Here is a 17,224-nt window from a genome sequence, read left to right as displayed (position 1 = left end):
TAAAATATGGAGATATGAGGTTTCTGCCCGACAGCGACATTATCAAAGTGTTGGTTCTTGAAATGAAAAAGGGTAGAAAAAGAGAGTGTTGTGACGTGTGGTGCTTGTTTCCAGGTGAAGCAGGGAGGCCAGGTACACCAGGGCTTCCAGGCCTGGGTCTACCTGCACCATCTGGTGGTAGTAGCTGGACCATCCCGACACACCACCTGCAGAAGAGGGATGCAGGTAGGGGCTGCAACCATGTCCATTATTTTCATAGCAGATCTACAAGCTCACAACGTATGTCGCGATGCAATGCGTTGTGAACTTGTAGATCTGCTATTTTTCCACTATTATATATATTTTTCTTTGTATATTGAAGTTATTTCTCATATATGTCCTGTGTAATTGTCGTTTACAAAACCTTATTTTTTAACTTTTTTAGTATTTCTAAATTAAATTATTAGTGTATTATGTGTTGCATACATGTGCTATAAAAAATAAAACGTGCCTTGCATATTAATCACACCGATTTCTTTCTCACTCCAGATGAATCTGACCCATTTTGCAATTATTTGAATAATTGCAAATCACTTACCCTACCTATTAGTGTTAAAACCAAAATAGGTTGGTTACACCAGTGGTTCCCAAACCTTCAGAAATGTGGGACCCAATCTTACCAAAATACATGATGAATTAACCACTTTAAGCCCCATTAAATAGTGAAAATATACTATCAGCGTGTTGCATTGCGACACTTGTATAGTATATCAACTATTTTCACTATTTCTTAAAGTAATACTAGGTAACTTTTTCAACAAAACTTAAGTTAAATTGTACATATTTTGTGAGTGGCAAATGTTTCACAACACCCACTCCATGAATTTCACCATCCCGAAAGCCTTTTATAAACTATGTTCTATTGAAACGGTGGCTAGGGTAGCCATTCCCGCGAAAATGACGTCATCCGGCCGGAAAACGGAAATGCACCGGTTTTCTGTTTGGCCAGGAACTGCCGCACCGGTAAGAAAATGTTATGCGAAAATCATGTTCAGTACACCATGAAAGCCTACAATATAATTGTTCTTTAACCACTTAAGCCCTATATACTTTGTCATGGGATGAATAGCGAAAATAGCCAAGCTACTGTACTTGTAGATTGGCAATTTTTGGAAAATGTTTACCAAAAAAAGTAATTATGGCAACGTTTGAATTTTTTTTTTTTCCGAAGATAGGACGCCAGGGCTAATGTGGTTAATTACTGTATGCACAAATGTAATTCTGTAATTCAGAATGAGTCAGAATCTGTCATTAGCCCCACAGTACAACAAAATGAGGTTCAAGTATGAATCGGGGAATCACCAGATTCTCAACTGTGCTCTTTTCACCTGTCAGGGATATTACTGTTAAGACCATATTGCTTACTGTTTTATATTAATCATTTGCATGCAAGGTTTGTTTGAGAAAAGAAAATGTAATTTTATTTGTAGGTTACTGGAGGACTTAAAATTTACTTGGAAATGACTGTGATCGGAATGCGTATTTTTTTTTAATGAGATAGCACTGAAATTGACATGTTTTGTTTATACTATTAAGCGTTGGAATAAATTGTCCCAGTCACACAAATATTTTACATCTTCCTAGGACATGTGTGCTTTGATCAACTGTTGACCTGATAGATTTGAAAACCACTCAAATAAATATATTTTGACTCCAATATACAGTTAAATGTTTTATTTACAACAAAAAGTATAATATATATACTATATAAAGACAGCTTAAATACATTTTTATCTGACCTCAAAAATGCATATGATTATTAATTGTGGTAGAATGGGCGAAATCATCCAATCCATCCATCACATTTTTTATAACCTAACAAAAATAAAAAATAAATGGATTTGGAGAGTCTATGATGTAGCTCATACACTACAGTATATTGTCTGTCGGGTCAAACCTTGACCATGTTTAATTGTTACTTTTCAGGATTAAAAAAAAAATTGCATAAGTAGCAGATCGACAAGCTCAAAACGCATCACTTCACGCCACGTTTTCGAGCTTGCAGATCTGCTGCTTTTGAGTGACGCTGTAGTATGATCAAAATACTGCGTTAATTTAAAAAAAGTTATAATATGGACATAGGAGGTTTCTGCCCGACAACAACGATATGGTTTTCAACATCCCCAATACAAATCCAGCATCACAGACCATGTTGTCACAGGTTTGTGGGAAAACAGCATTCACCAAGTTGCAAGTTAACGTTTAGCATACCAAGAAGGCATGCACAAACTATATACTGTAGTATGACATGCACCGATATGTGGTCGCAAAACATAATGCAATAATGATGCATCTCCTTCAGAAAATGGAACCCGCTCATGAGCCATCCGTCGCACGACACGCCGCTTGCCCACGAGAACTGATCTTGACTGACATCACATCGCTAAGCGCCGTTAGCGTTACGATCAGTTCTTCTCGGCAAGTGACACCGTCCTATGTAGTATAATGCTTGTGACGTGTTGTGAGTGAGCTTGTCGATTGGCTATTTTCAGCGAAAGCTTTTCCCACAATAACAGACAACAACCTAGCATAGAGCCCTGAGGGACTCCGCTCAACCATATGGGGTTTAAGTGGTTAATTTATAGACCATCATATGGCGGTGTCAAAAAGATAATCTAAACGCGTTGCATTGTGAGCTTGTAGATTGGCTGTTTTCGTGGTGCGACAAAGTAGAAAACCGTGCTTAAAACAGACTTTACTGCATCATATACCTCTCGAACTGGACTCAACAAGAGCCAAAAATCAGCAAAAGGGTGATTACAGCATTTATTTTTTATTTTTTTTACTTATAATTTTTATCCCGCGATTTTGTAACCCTTTTTTCACCCGGTGCCAATTTGCTAAGTGATCCTGGGCACTACACTCCCCCCACCAGCCTAGGGAGGCCAGGGCCGAGCTCATGCCTCCTTCAATGCATGAGAGCCAACTGACCTTCTTGTCACCTGACAGGGGGGAGTTTCCCTGGTTGGACGTAGCGCGTGGAAGGAACACGTTATTCCAACCAGTTCCCTTCCCCTCCATCAGGCGCCCCGGCTGACCAGGGGGAGGCAGTATAGTGACCAGGATTACTACATGTTTTTGTGAGGGTAATAACTACCCTAGGAGACACGGGGAGAACATGCAAACTCCACACAGAGTAGGCCCTTTCGCCAACCCCACCTAGGGTATGGGCGCTGGTGAAGCGGAGGAGAAGACACGCCCCCAGCGGCAGCGCCCACAGCGTCCCTGGCGGGAATTGAACCCAGGACCTTCTAGCTGTGAGGCGACAGCGCTACCGACTGCGCCACCGTGCCCCCGATTACAGCATTTAATATCATGTTTACATGTTAGAAAACTAAATGCCATCATAAAATAATCATAAGGGAGTATTTTTAATCACAAAGAAAAATTACAAATTAAAAAACAAACAGACATGCAAATTGTTCAAACAATTCAGTCAATTTGGAGTTAGAATCATCTTAGGTAAGATCATAGATATAAAAGTATAGCTAGGTCATGATAAGCGCTGTACTTCTGGGTTCACAGCCACCTACAGTACTTTACTGGGGGTGGGGGGGGGGGGGGGGGGTACTCAATGACACTTATAGGCAGGGCAACAGATAATTTTAAATACTGGCTATTCAAATGAGGGGGGAAAACAACTTATATTGTAATTTGACATTCTCTTAAATGTTGGAAAAGGTATTTGAACAGCCCCCCAAACATTTAGTTGAGCAGTTTTGTGATGTCAGGAGTGGAAGAAGTCCCAACCTGGTAAACTCACCTAAACACTCAAATACAAAGAAAACTTAGATAATCATTAATACAGATTTAACCTTTTACAGTAGAGAGGCTTCCAGAGCATTGCAAATACAGTATATCTGTATATTTTAAATGCTAGACATTTGCAATGTACATTTAGAGGCCAATAATGTATCACCAAGTACTGTCAATACAGTGTACATCCAGCAGCTTCCTCCTCAACTTGTCATAAGTAATTTACATGTAATTATATGAAAAAAGAAACTGTTTTAGATACGGACTACATCGTCGCCATCAGGCAGAAAACCCTTTACTCCATATTTTGACTTTCTTTTTTCGTAAATTAATACCCTACTTGATCATACTGCAGCGTCACACAAAAGTATAAAAAAAACTAGCATTTTTTTATTTGAATCCTCAAAAGTAACGATATGTAAATATAAAAAGCTCTCCCTCCTTATCTGTTGCTCTACCGTCATTGCCATGGACTGATTACTTCCTCGTCCGTGTTCGACATGGAAGCAACTGTGAGTAGAGATGTTCATTCTATACGTGCATTTCTATTTGTAAAGATGGCTTAAGACCAGAGTGGCTTGAAACGAAGACATTTAAACGTTATTCTCCCTCACCGTCACGAATCACAGGATAGATAGTATCACTACTGCATATCTCAGCTTCATGTAGCTCATAAACAGTGCAAATTAACAGCTTTACATTCCTTCAATATACGGTTGCTTTCCGTCACACATACAAGCACACACGCAAGCACACACACACACACACCTTATGAAACCACGTGCCCCAAAGAAAATATTTATGGCAACATTGGTCAGCATAAACTCCCAAAGGTGAATAAGTAAGAAGTAACAGGGTATAGCCCATGTGATAACAGCATACAGGCAGGGGGAACGTGTGTTGTTGTGGGGGTTACAGCATAAGAAGAGAAAAACTAACAACAGCAATAGATTTTTTTCCCCCTCTCTCTCTCAATCGCCACTCATCCGTGGCAAGATTGTATACTAGCCTTACTAGCCTAAATGTATGTTTACCACAGTATTCAACTTCACTTCATACAAACATAGAAATACAAACATCTTAGGGCCCAGTGTCCGCAGAAAGCATTTTATGAGCTGCCATGCATTTCTATGGTAAAAACAGGCTGGAGTGCAAATGACACAAACGTTGCGGGTGTGAATAAATGCTCTGTGCGAGCGCTCTGGACATGTTATTGTCTGTCGGGTGGAAACCTCATGTCCAAAACTGTTACTTTTCAGGATTATAATTTAAAAAGTAGCAGATCGACAAGCTCAAATTTGAAGCTTTTGTGTGACGCTGTAGTATGATCAAGCAGGGCGTTAATTTACGAAAAACACAAAAAGTTAAAATATGTAGATAAGAGGTTTCTGCCAGACAGCGACGTTATCCGAAGCGCTCTCCTCTGCTCATAAAAGGCGTTCTGTGGACACGGACGGCTCCTATGTCAGCGCATCCTTTACAAGACGTTATACATTCCATTGTATTATAATAACAACACAGAGCCTTCCCACGTGCTCCTATGACAACATTAGATACCGGGGGACGGGAAACCAACCACACAACCATACGAAAGCCCTACAAATATTTTCTATTTTTTTTCCCTCTCTCACTCTTCACTAATTGGCTCTTTTCCACTTTGAAAGGTTAACCCAGAACCTTTTATAACCTGAAACTTTCCAGAACCCGTCAAGTTCTGTGGTGTTTATTTTTTTTGTTTACATTTCCAACATAACCAGAACCACCCCTGAAGGGGAGGTACGTCATAACATTTAAAAAAAAAAAACGTAATCTACAAGCTCACAAACTTGTAAGCTTGTTTTTGGGCTATATTTCTAAAACAATTTGAATGTATAATTTCTGATTCTGGGTTCCCACTCAGAACTCAGTTCTTGGTTCCTCACGGCACAGTTCACTTAAGTTCTTGTAGTGGAAAAGACCCATAACTGTCAGACCAGCATCCTGCTAAAAAGTCACCCCGCCGCCGGTGGCTGAAGCACCGGCTTTATGAGAAATCATTTCAAGTAATCCTTGACAGCACACGACGTGTTGACATACGGAGATGTCTCTCTCATAAAAAAAGAAAATAGAGTCGTACAATGGTGTTCCGGCACGCCGAAAACAGTTCACAATGCATCACATTGCGGCGATTGTAGATCGGCTTTTTTTCACGTCGCATGCCACCGCCATACGAGTATAAACCAGTGGTGTAAAGTAACTAAGTACATTTACTCAAGTACTGTACTAAAGGTTTGAGGTATTTTTACTTTACTGGAGTATTTCCAATTTTCAATACTTTTACTTCTACTCCACTACAATTATATGAAAACTTTAGTTACTAGTTACTTATTTTGATTATGATCACAAAACATACAGTGCCCATATTATATTCGTTTCGGCCATTTGAAAATAGCCAATCAACAAGCTTGCGACGCATTGTGAGCTTGTAGATCTGCCATCTTCAAAACATTTTTTATACATTTTAGACATAATTATGATATCTTGTGAAACGGGACATTCTGCATAATGACTTTTTACTTTTGGTACTTTCCTCTCCACGTCTCTTTTGGTACTTTTAAGTACATTTTTGATGCCAATACTTTTGTGATTTTACTCAAGTAAATTTTGATTATCGGACATTACTTGTAACAGAGTGTTTCTACATTGCAGTATTGATACTTTTACTTTAGTAAAACGCTTGAGTACTTTTTCCACCACTGGTATAAACTAGGCGTTAGTGGGACATTGCATTTTCTATAGCCTGGAGGAAAACTTTAAATATTATTAGGCACTGGAGAACATTCATTCTGTAGCAGGCTGTACTTGAAATTAATAAACAAAACCTACATTTGTCTTGGCTACTAAAGGGAGTGTCAAGTGATATGTTTTGTGTTCAAATAAGTGGTAAATAGCTCTATATTCTGATACTACTCATTGCTATAGCTAGCATATTTGTTCCATATAACGGGGGTCTCCCAGTCTCTCCAGCTCTAGAGTAAACAGGTAAATACATTTTCAGGTCAGGAAACCAACTTCATCCAATCAGAAGAGAGAACTCATACAAGAGGTCATGAACAAACACTATAGTAATGATAGCTATCCATAATATAGAGCCTTGACTTTTTAGCAAACAACTTTTTTGTTTTAACCAAAATAATCTCACTTAACCTACCTTTAAACGTTCAAACATGTTCACGCACACATTAAGTGCACATTAAGCGTCATCCTTTGGACTATGTTTAGTGGAGTGTAAGCAGCGATAAAGCGAGTGTAGCTGTGGGGGGGGGGGGGGGGGGGGTGTTATGCGCATGAGTGCACGTTGTGCAGCCTACTGGAATCGAGGCACATCACACTTGTCGACGGCGTACTCAAAAAGCAGTGCAGACAAATTATAAGCATCCAATTTTTGCAGTGACGGTCAGAAGCGCTTTGGATAAAAGCACTATATAAATGCAACAAAAAAAAGCAATCACCCTCATAAGCCCCTCGCCACCGCACCACCACTAGAGAGAGTCTATGACCACTGTGGGGTGTGTTTTGCATGTGCGCGCTCTTTAGTATAGACCAGTGGTTCCCAACCTTTTGGAGCAATTAATAATACAATACAATTTTTACACTGTCTGAGTTAAATTAACACTGAGGATTTTACAATGTAGACCTCTCTGGTGGCCCCTGTCTGGGGCCACCTGACAAGCACTTGGAATTGTAGGAGTTGAGGCATTTAGTTTGACTCGGTTCCACAGATAAATATTGTAAAAATAGCTGAACTACAAGTAGATCGGCTATTTTCCCCCAGTTTGAGAACCACTGGCCTAATACAGATCAGACTGGGGGTCCTTGAAATGGAAAAAAAGTTTGAGAAACACTGGAATAGACTGGGAAAAAAACTAAGAGAAAACCTGGCTATAAGTTGCCAGAGTTGTGCATGTTGGGGATGGGGTAGAACTTGGACACTCTGCTCTGGGCGGTGGGGTTAAGGCATTCTGACTCGCCGCTCATCCTGAAGAACACCTCCTGTTCCTGCAGCTTCCGGGTGAATTCCTCCTCCAATGCCTGCAGAGGGCACCAGACACACACACATTTCACCAATCCACTCCCACAAAGCACTGCTGATTAAAAGCTAAGAGAGTAAGTGATATTTCTTGGTTAAAATAAAAATGACTTTTTGTGTGAAAAGGTTAATATTCTGCTCTATATTCTCTATATTCTGATAGTAATCGAGGCAATTGAATGCCGCTTTTACATAAGACACTAAACAAAAGAAACACGTTATACATTTGAGGACATTGGAATTCAGTAAACATTAAAGGCACTGTCTTACTTTCTTCCTGGGCCTGAGTTTCTCTCTCCACTCCTTGATCTCCTGGACGTGCTCCTCGTCCAACTCCTTCAGTTTCTGGGTCTCGTGCTCGATCAGCACGTGGCACTTCTCATTCTGAAAGACAGGATATGCATCGCCACAATTTATACCGCGGCCACAGTTAAACTGGTGTGGGGTGTCCGTTAAGCAAGGGATAAGCAATTGAGAAATAAACCCCAATCGCGTCAGGGTCTAATCACCCTGAAGGGGTAGCTGTTGCAGTTATCTGAGTCACACACTGTGTGTGTGTGTGTGTGTGTGTGTGTGTGTGTGTGTGTGTGTGTGTGTGTGTGTGTGTGTGTGTGGTGAGCGCACCTGTAGCTGTTAAGAGTTCTCTGCTGTTGGATTTACACTGTGTGTGTGTGTGTGTGTGTGTGTGTGTGTGTGTGTGTGTGTGTGTGTGTGTGTGTGTGTGTGTGTGTGTGTGTGTGTGTGTGTGTGTGTGTGTGTGTGTGTGTGTGTGTGTGTGAGATGAGCTCACCTGTAGCTGTTGCAGTTCTCTGATGTTGGAGTCACACTGCAGCTGCAGGTCTCTCATCTGGTTCTCATGTTTCTGGTGCTGGTTCAGCCTCTCGCTCTTCTGCCTCTTGTCCTCCTGAGAGCCAAACTGCATTGCACACACACACATATATGAGGCAAAGTGCACTGCAAGGACCCAACCCCCCACACACACACACACACAGCAATGACCTATCCAGTGGTGTGAGAAGTATTCCGATTTTTTTTAGCCGCATGCGCTAGCGAGCGGCTCTGTAAACAGCACTAGTCCTAGTCGACACCCGAGTGAAAAGTGTCGACACCTGAGTGTCATTGGCTGTCCTGGCTGTCCATCACACTTCCCCCCTTTTAAGACCCCCTTTTAAGCCAATGGGGAGACGAAAATGTAATGGACACGTTAGTCAACGAATTAGACGAGACGAAAATGTTAGGGCGGGACGAATGGAGAAGAGATCCAATCAGAATTACTCTTTTTGAAGGACTAGTTGGGAAGGGATCCAATCAGAACGATCCTCATTGTTAGTTAGGTTGAACCACCCGGAAGCAGACCATATTAGGGGCCAGCATGGACGAACACACATCACAACAAGGCAACGCACAGAGTTACACAGCAGAGAGAGAGAGAAAGGGAGACGGCTTCAGCCAGGAGGGTTAGCCTAAATGCTAGCGTGCTTCATTAGACCTAGTTTGGCTATTAAGTTATTATTTGCCCATGTTCACACTGACTTCAATCTCAGCTATTGTTGGGAAGACCCGTGTGGTGTCACAAAATGTTGCCACCACTTATATAAAAAACATTCGAGCGTTAATCTGCGACGCTAAGGCTAATGTTGCCAGGTTTGGCGAGAGAAACAAGCAATCCAAAAAACAAGTAATCAGGTGTATGAAAAGATTGGGGCCAAAAAAGCCTGCCATGCGGCTTTATTATGACTTAGGTCATACTTGTTTTACTTCAAAAGTAGCGATACCACAAAACCATACCAGAAGAAAAAAGCCTGTATTCATCTTTTTACTTGAGAAAAACTACTGAAAATGTTTGTATGACTAATTCTTAATGTGCGATTTGTGAAACAGTATGAAAGGAGTCCCCCCCCCCACACTAGCACTGATTCCTGAACAATTAACACATTATGTAAAATAAAATGATGATGTTTTAGTAATATTGTTCCTGCTGTTTTACATACAGCCAACCGGGTGAAGAAATCACCGATTGAGGCTTTAACCTTTGCTTTTATATGAAATATCCGAGACTATATTAAGATGTCATGGAAGATGCTTCTGAACTGCTGAATTGCTAGTTTGACCACTTCACTTCAAATCTTTAAAATAATAACCAAAAATGGCCTATCTACAAGCTCTCATTGTGTTACAGACGCATTGAGAGCTTGAAGATCGGCTATTTTCGCTGCGCAACATGCTTCCATAGAAGAGATTCTGAGTTCTATGGAATCCAAATGACTGAAATCAGTCATGGCGACTGAGAACTTTAATCCATATGCATATACTGTATGTGTGGGGTGCATTTACATGTTTGATCTTCTCGCGTTCCTGTTCCGGGGTGCCGGGGGCGGCGGTGATGCGCAGGCTCTTCTTGAACATGGCCATGCGCGTCTTGGCCTCGCTGCGCTGGATCTTGGGCAGGCGACCTCTCTCCTGCGTCTGTCTGCTCTTCATGTCCTCTATCAGACGCTGGTTGTAGCGATGCATCTGTTCCATCTCCTACAACATAGACAGCACATCCACGCACGCACACACGCAAAACATAAGCAAGCACACAAACAGATGCACACGCATGCACGTTTGTTGACACGCATGTTAATGAACTTGCCAGGTTTATTTCCTTAGAGGCATTCTATGAGTTGATTTAGCTGCGCGCTGACAACAGCCTATCTTCAAGCTCACAGCGTTGCTCAACCAAGTACAAATCGGGTGTAAGACGAAAAGTGATATGTTTTTGGTTAAATGAAAGCTTATTTCTTTTGTTGTTGTTTTTAAAATGTTAAGGCTCTATTCTGATAGTAATCAATGCCACGGAGTGCGTGTTCAGTAACAGGGGTCTCCCTGTCATCTCCCCAGCTCTTTAAAACGGTGGGTTTCAGGTAGGTGATCAATTTCATCCAGTCAGGAAAGAGAACCAATTTACCAGCTTCAAAAGATTTTTTGTTCCAATTCCAATTTTGTCTGTTCAAAGAGCTGGAGAGACGGGGAGACACCTGTTACTGAACAAATATAGCAATGTTTACCATCAGAATATAGAGATATTTAACAAATTCTTTATCCAACAAATATCACTAACTATACAACTTTGCATGATGAACATGTCTTCTCAGGTCGAAGCGTTTTACCTTTTCATGTCTCTTTAACAGCTGGTGTCTCTGCATAAAGTACTGGTCTTTGAGTTGCTGTTTCAGTTGCTGGTGTTTTTCCTGCAGGTGGCGCTCTTCCAGCTCCCACATAGCGGCCTCTCGAGCTATAACCCACACACGTATGTATTACTAGGACAGCGATTTTATGAATGCAATTTTTACTTATTTTTTTGCAATTTTCATTGTAAGCCTAAAACCGAAAAATAGCAGATCTCACAATGCGTCGTGCCGGTTGTAGATCAGAAATGTTTTGGTGTACCAGCGTGCAACTAAGTATAAATCAGGCCTAACTAACACAGAACTTCTAAATGTCTAATACTAATTTTCGAATTGTAGACTGTCTATATCTCAAATTCTACTAGGCTTGGGAGACATACACACTCACACAGAGTCTGGAGTGAGTGGACATGCACATGCATGTTGGCTTGGTGACGAGGGGTCTGAGGCATTCAAGTGATGACAGCCCTAGATGTGCATGCTGTGTTGGTCTGGCGTCACCAGAGTCAGGCACAGACGGTCTCGACCATTATTTGGTATTTCCATTCATTTGTTTGCTTTAAGTTAAATGTTCTGAAATGTTTTAATCAAAAAAAAAAAAAAAAATCAAAATATTTCTAATTGAAGTTTTTCACTTTTTGTTCTCTCTCCAAATTCCGGCATTGGTTCCGGCTCTCGCCATTCGTAGAGAACAACATTGTGTTTTATTTATTTATAAAGGCCCTGTGTGGCAAGCTCCCATTGTATTTATCTTCTAGAACCAAAAACTACGGGACATCTAACACGCTCACAGACACACATTGTTTGTCACTCCAAGAATGAACAGTGAACAAAGACTGCCTTCATCTTTTATACCCCAACCAAATGGAATAAACTCTATAGAGACATTTAGGGTACTACTTACTACGTATTTGTATTATGATGTTTTAAAATTGTTCACTATATTGCACTTTATTAAAAATGGTGGTGTTGTTTTTTGTATATGTTGTGATCATGTTGTACTCAGGGCGTCCTTGCAAAAGAGAACGTGCTCTCAATGGCTTTCCCTGATTAAATAAAGGTCAATAAGTCATCATGTGAGAAGGCCTCAGCAGGTCTCCTCCTACAGTACCTCTCAGTAGCTGCTGCTTGTGGTTGAGGCAGTCCTTCTCGATGGTGGCGATCTCCACCTTGTGCTGCTGGATGATCTTCTTCAGGGCTCCATCCAGCTCCAACTGCTGCTTCTGCAAGAACTCCTGCTCCTGATGGAGCCAGAAAGAGAAGGAGAGGCCATTTAGAACACTTGTGAAAGGATGCACAATGAACAGGTAGAGTCTGGGACAGCAGGATGAGAGAGAGGTAGAAAGAGACAGAGAGAGGGAGAAAGAGACAGAGAGCCACAATGTGCCACAAATATAATTTATAAAAGGTATACTGTCAACAAGAACGGCTCAGCCGCGACTAAAGTTCAACACCACACTTCACTACAGAGATATCATCACATCATCAAAACAGAGATATCATCACATCATCAAAACAGAGATATCATCAAAACAGAGATATCACATCATCAGAACTGGAGTCAGGAAGAAGAGACAGTCAAGAAATCATGGATGGCAGTGAACCAAAATGAAGATGGAGAGAGAGAGACAGAGAGAATAGTTAACAACAAGATACCAAGACTTACAGTAGATTCATTGTATTTTCTAACATCTACATTGACATTCACAGGTACACCGAACATCGGACTGCAATGTGCCTGGATTTTTTTACGTTGTCAGCCTATCTTTTTTTTAAAATATATTTTGTCTCTCCGCAGTTGTTTGTGCGTGACTGTATTGTGCATGACTGTAGCCTGTACGGTCCACGGTGTTGGGGTTGTGACAGGACAAGGGTAGTAGAAGACCACTGTACAAATACATTGACAACACTGCAAAAAACTAAACAAACAAACAAAACACCACCCATGCTTGCATGTGTTGCTCGTAAAGGTATCCAATTTCTTTAGAGAAAAAACATGTAAAAAACCCAATTCATACTTTGTCGCACAACAGCAGGGCTGCAACTATTGATTATTTTCTTAGCGATTATTCTATTGATTACTTCATCAATTGTGGATAATGGAGAAATATATTTAAAAATAAAGGATATCTCAACAATTAATCACACGTAAGCCACATTTTATTCTTCATTAAACAGACTAGCTTGTAGATGAGCTGGTAGATCTGCCAGAATTTAAAAAAAAATCGACATGTCCAAAATAGGGATCAATTGATTATTTCATAAAATGTTCGATTATCGACACATTTTCAGAGTCAATTAAATTCATAAGCTCGATTAACTGTTGGGACTACACGATGGTGTCGCTTGCCGTGTTTATACCGTGAAAATTGGTTACTTTATGGCGACTGTGACAAAGTATGAATTAGGCTTAAGTATGGGCCTGATACAGAGATACGGGGTGGGTGGGGGGGTGGTGGTGGTGAGGGGGGGGAACTTACATCCTGCATCTGTGCGTTGAACAGTGCACATGAAGACAACTGAAAAGACTGAATCATAACCTGGGCCACTGCCTGTGAATGGAGAGCACAACGCGCACAACATTCAACCTGATCAGGGAGGAACACACAACGACACACACTGGAGGGGACAGGCTATTAGGACACACACACACACACACCGATACCATTTCCCCCTGACTATCTTCTGAGATGGACCTTGTTCACTTTGGGAGTGCTGCAATGGTGAGTTAACAACTTGAACCCTCGCGTTCCTCTTCTGGGGTGTACATTCGGCAAAAATAGCAGAACTACAAGCTCACTTGTGAGCTTTCGGCAAAAGAAAATGTTAGTGTAGGCCTTGGGGTAGCGGAGTATAAGGCCCATTGGATATGTTCAACTAAGTATAGAGAGTTCTAGTAGTTTTAAGCCTGATTTAAAACACTTGGTGTGCAGGTGTGTGCGCACACCAAAAATAGCAGATCTACAAGCACCGCAACACGTTCGCACAACTAAATATAACTCAGGCTTAACCACTTAAACCCTATATACCTCATTGACCGGAGTCCCCCATGGTGCTTTAGCCTACTAGGCCCGCTCTTTTTCCCCTCTACATCAAAACTCTTTGCCGAAAATAGCAGATCTACAAGCTCGGCTTATAGATCTGATATTTTTGCCAAATGTTCGCCCTCAGTCTAGGGACGTTTGATTTCATATGGTTGACAAGCCTGTCGTTAGGAAACGTACAATGTGGTCTGTAATGTCTCGCCATAAGTAACATACTAGTTGCACAGTACACATATTACATATTCAAACAATGTAAATTGGAGAAAAATATGGAGAAAAGAGGTTTCTCTTTTCAGCAACGATATGTACTTTTAAGCCATTAGTATCCATTGTACGTTTCTTAATGAGATCATGTTGGGTTGAAGCACCTGAAGTCACGGTCCAGGTGAAATAATACGACGATGAAGGCAATGAATTAGTAATCATGCTCTTCTCGTATTCTCATGCACAAGAGTGGCCCGCCGGAAACTCCTGCATTATTTGGGGCTTTAATACAGCCTGCGTAGAACGTTAAAACTGCTTTCCATGCTAGCTCGGCTCCTAGAAGAAGTAGTTTATCATGCAAACTGTTGATGTCCAGACAGAAAGAGGCCTTTTTCCACATCACGTTTTGCAGAGGGCTTTGGGTACAGGTATGTGGTTCATGAAGAAGGAGTATTTTTGTGCTTGTGTATACCGTACATTGGTACAATATATGAGTGTGAGTGTATGAGTTATAAGCATATACTGTAAAGCCCATGAGCACAGCCTGTGAGTCAGGAAGTAAGAATATAAAAACTGGATAAGGTAAAGCAGTGGTTCTCAAAGTGGGTAAAGCATCATAACCACATTAACCGTATGTTATACTTTGTTTATTTAAAAATAGCCGATCTACAAGCTCACAACGTGCCGCGGTGCAACGCGTTGTGAGCTTGTATATCTACTATTTTTGAAAAATCGGGACAAATCTTGAAAAGTTGTGAAAGTTTTAGAATACTATATATATATTTTTGTTTTACAAAAACACAAATCTCCTCTTATGGGGGTCTGGGACACTTTCTTTGTAGATGGGGGGTCTGCCGCCAAATAAAATGTTTGAGAACCGCTGATGGAAAGAAAGAGACAAGTTAGAAAAACGTCACAGAACAAAGGTTTACCTCGGCACTCTTAATGAGCGATAGATCCTCCTTTAAGCGTTTCATGAGCTCTTTTCTCAAGTGTTTTGGTGACGATCCAACTTCCTGTTTTACCTGAAGTGCGTGCAGACACTAGATGCTGTAGTTTTGTTTAGTTTAGTTTTTCCCCGAAAAAGCTATTAAAGTCAGCCAAAAATACATATAGTATTGGAAAGGCATGCAGGGATTTGTCTTGAGATTAAGAGGAAAAGAACCTGGAATCCCAAAGCCACAGTTTGATTAGAACATCACATGCTTGGTTCCCATAGACTGGCATTTGATGCCATTAGGAGGAAACGCTAGTCGTTTTGATTAGCAGCCTTTCAGAATTTATCGGAAGCCAGAGATCCCACAGCTTGAATCACATGAGTTAGATTGAGCTGTTTTCATGAAGACAACAATCACTTTCAGTAGTTGCATGGCAAACGCGTTAGTCTCCCTTACCTTCAATTAAGTCCCACAGCACTTGAAGGAGCACTTCACCCATTTTCAACCTTATCCTCATATAATTGATCCTAACTAAATGCTCATTACAAGCGGGCACCAATTCTGTCTACTGGCTCTGTGTCCCATTGGTCCGCTGTGGACAGTTCATAAACCTGCCTACCAATGACATCCTCAAAGTGGATTCCAAGCTAATAGCAACTACAGCCCTTCTCTTCATAGAAAGTTTGCATCCTGAAACGGAAGCCATTGTTCGTAAAATAAATAAAAAAAAACAAGTTTGAAATGACCAAACCTGCCTACCGAGGATGTCAATGGTAGGCAGGTTTCTGAACTGTCCACCACAGCCCTGAGACAGAGTGAGTTAGACAGAAGTGGTGCCATCTTATACTGAGCAATAGTGAGGATCAATTATATTAGAGGACCAAGTATATTACACGATTGAAAATGGGTGAAGTGGTGCTTTAAGAAAAGTAGAGTAACTTGCGTGGAATGTGTCTAAGACAGTTCAACAACTCATGACTGAATTATTCCAATTGACCTTTTAATTGATCGATCACAAAATGAATGAAAGTTTGGTTACAAATCTCTCACTTTTCCATCATAGTTACTCATTTTCTGAAGCCCAAAAGTCACACTGTAATCTCACCAAAGCCCCATCACCAGATCCAACTCACACACACTCATACAGGAGACAAGGTTAGTTACACACACATTAAGACATCTTGTATCTATTTTTAAAAACATTTATGGTTCCTCACAAAGACAATAACATTTAACTAAATAAGACTAAATATGCATCTTATCATTGGCTCATCACCTCTTTTAACAGTGAGCAACACAGTACAATAATAACAACAACTAAAGCAGGCCACCCTTCACCAGCTAAGATAGAGCATATTACCCGTAATGCTCAGGAATTCTGAGCCAGTGGTTCTCAAAGTGGGGGTCCGGGGTCTCCCAGGGGTCCTTGAGGGGGTTTCCCAGCTATGTTATTGATAGTTAGGAACCAAATGGACCCTTACAGATCTGTAACGCTCAGTGTGTACAAATGGAACCAAATGGACCCGTCATTTGCACACACAAGAGTTATGGAGGTCCTAATGCATACTAAACTGGGGGTCCTTGAAATTAAAATGTTTGAGAACCACTGCTCCAAGACCATTTAAGCCAGAAGCACAATGACTACAGTACTCAGGCAGTACAATGCATGCACAATAACACGCTACTGCTGGCATGAAGCGAAATAGAGGAAAATGCATGGTACAGTCAGGAAGTCACACCTGACTGTACTTCCAAAACGACAAGAAAAAGCGAGTACAGGCTGTGAAGCAGAATAAAGAACGCTGCTGCTGGAGACCGGAAAAGAGCACAGGATCTAAATTATCACAAATATTTTTGCATTATGGAGTGAACTCGCATTATGAGCATGCATCTAGGGCTAATCCAACTGATCGATTATTAAAAAAAGAAGAATTGATCATTTCATAAATTAATTGATTACGGTAATAATTGATTTTGGGCATGTAATGAATTATACAGTAGGCT

The 17,224-nt window shown here is 40.9% G+C and overlaps 1 protein-coding gene across 6 annotated transcripts in view; it reads right to left on the bottom strand.

The window, feature by feature from the left end:
* Window positions 1-1,696: 1,696 nt before the first annotated feature.
* The window catches only part of slka (STE20-like kinase a), a 45,196-nt gene continuing 29,668 nt past the window's right edge, over window positions 1,697-17,224 (bottom strand). For 3 of the 6 annotated variants that reach the window (XM_084077255.1, XM_084077256.1, XM_084077257.1), the window contains exons 17-24: window positions 15,215-15,307; window positions 13,515-13,586; window positions 12,146-12,275; window positions 11,017-11,141; window positions 10,199-10,390; window positions 8,655-8,780; window positions 8,135-8,248; window positions 1,697-7,866 (exon numbers count right to left, since the gene is read on the bottom strand). In XM_084077255.1, coding sequence (XP_083933381.1) covers window positions 7,717-7,866; window positions 8,135-8,248; window positions 8,655-8,780; window positions 10,199-10,390; window positions 11,017-11,141; window positions 12,146-12,275; window positions 13,515-13,586; window positions 15,215-15,307 — 1,002 coding nt within the window. In that variant the 3' untranslated portion in view covers window positions 1,697-7,716. The remainder of the gene's footprint in view (window positions 7,867-8,134; window positions 8,249-8,654; window positions 8,781-10,198; window positions 10,391-11,016; window positions 11,142-12,145; window positions 12,276-13,514; window positions 13,587-15,214; window positions 15,308-17,224) is intronic. The other 3 variants (XM_084077258.1, XM_084077259.1, XM_084077260.1) reach the window with 3 other exon arrangements.

This window comes from Gymnoscopelus microlampas (assembly GCF_963454915.1).
Source record: "Gymnoscopelus microlampas genome assembly, chromosome: 13".
NCBI classification, from domain to species: domain Eukaryota; kingdom Metazoa; phylum Chordata; class Actinopteri; order Myctophiformes; family Myctophidae; genus Gymnoscopelus; species Gymnoscopelus microlampas.
This window is presented reverse-complemented; position numbering and strand designations above follow the sequence as displayed.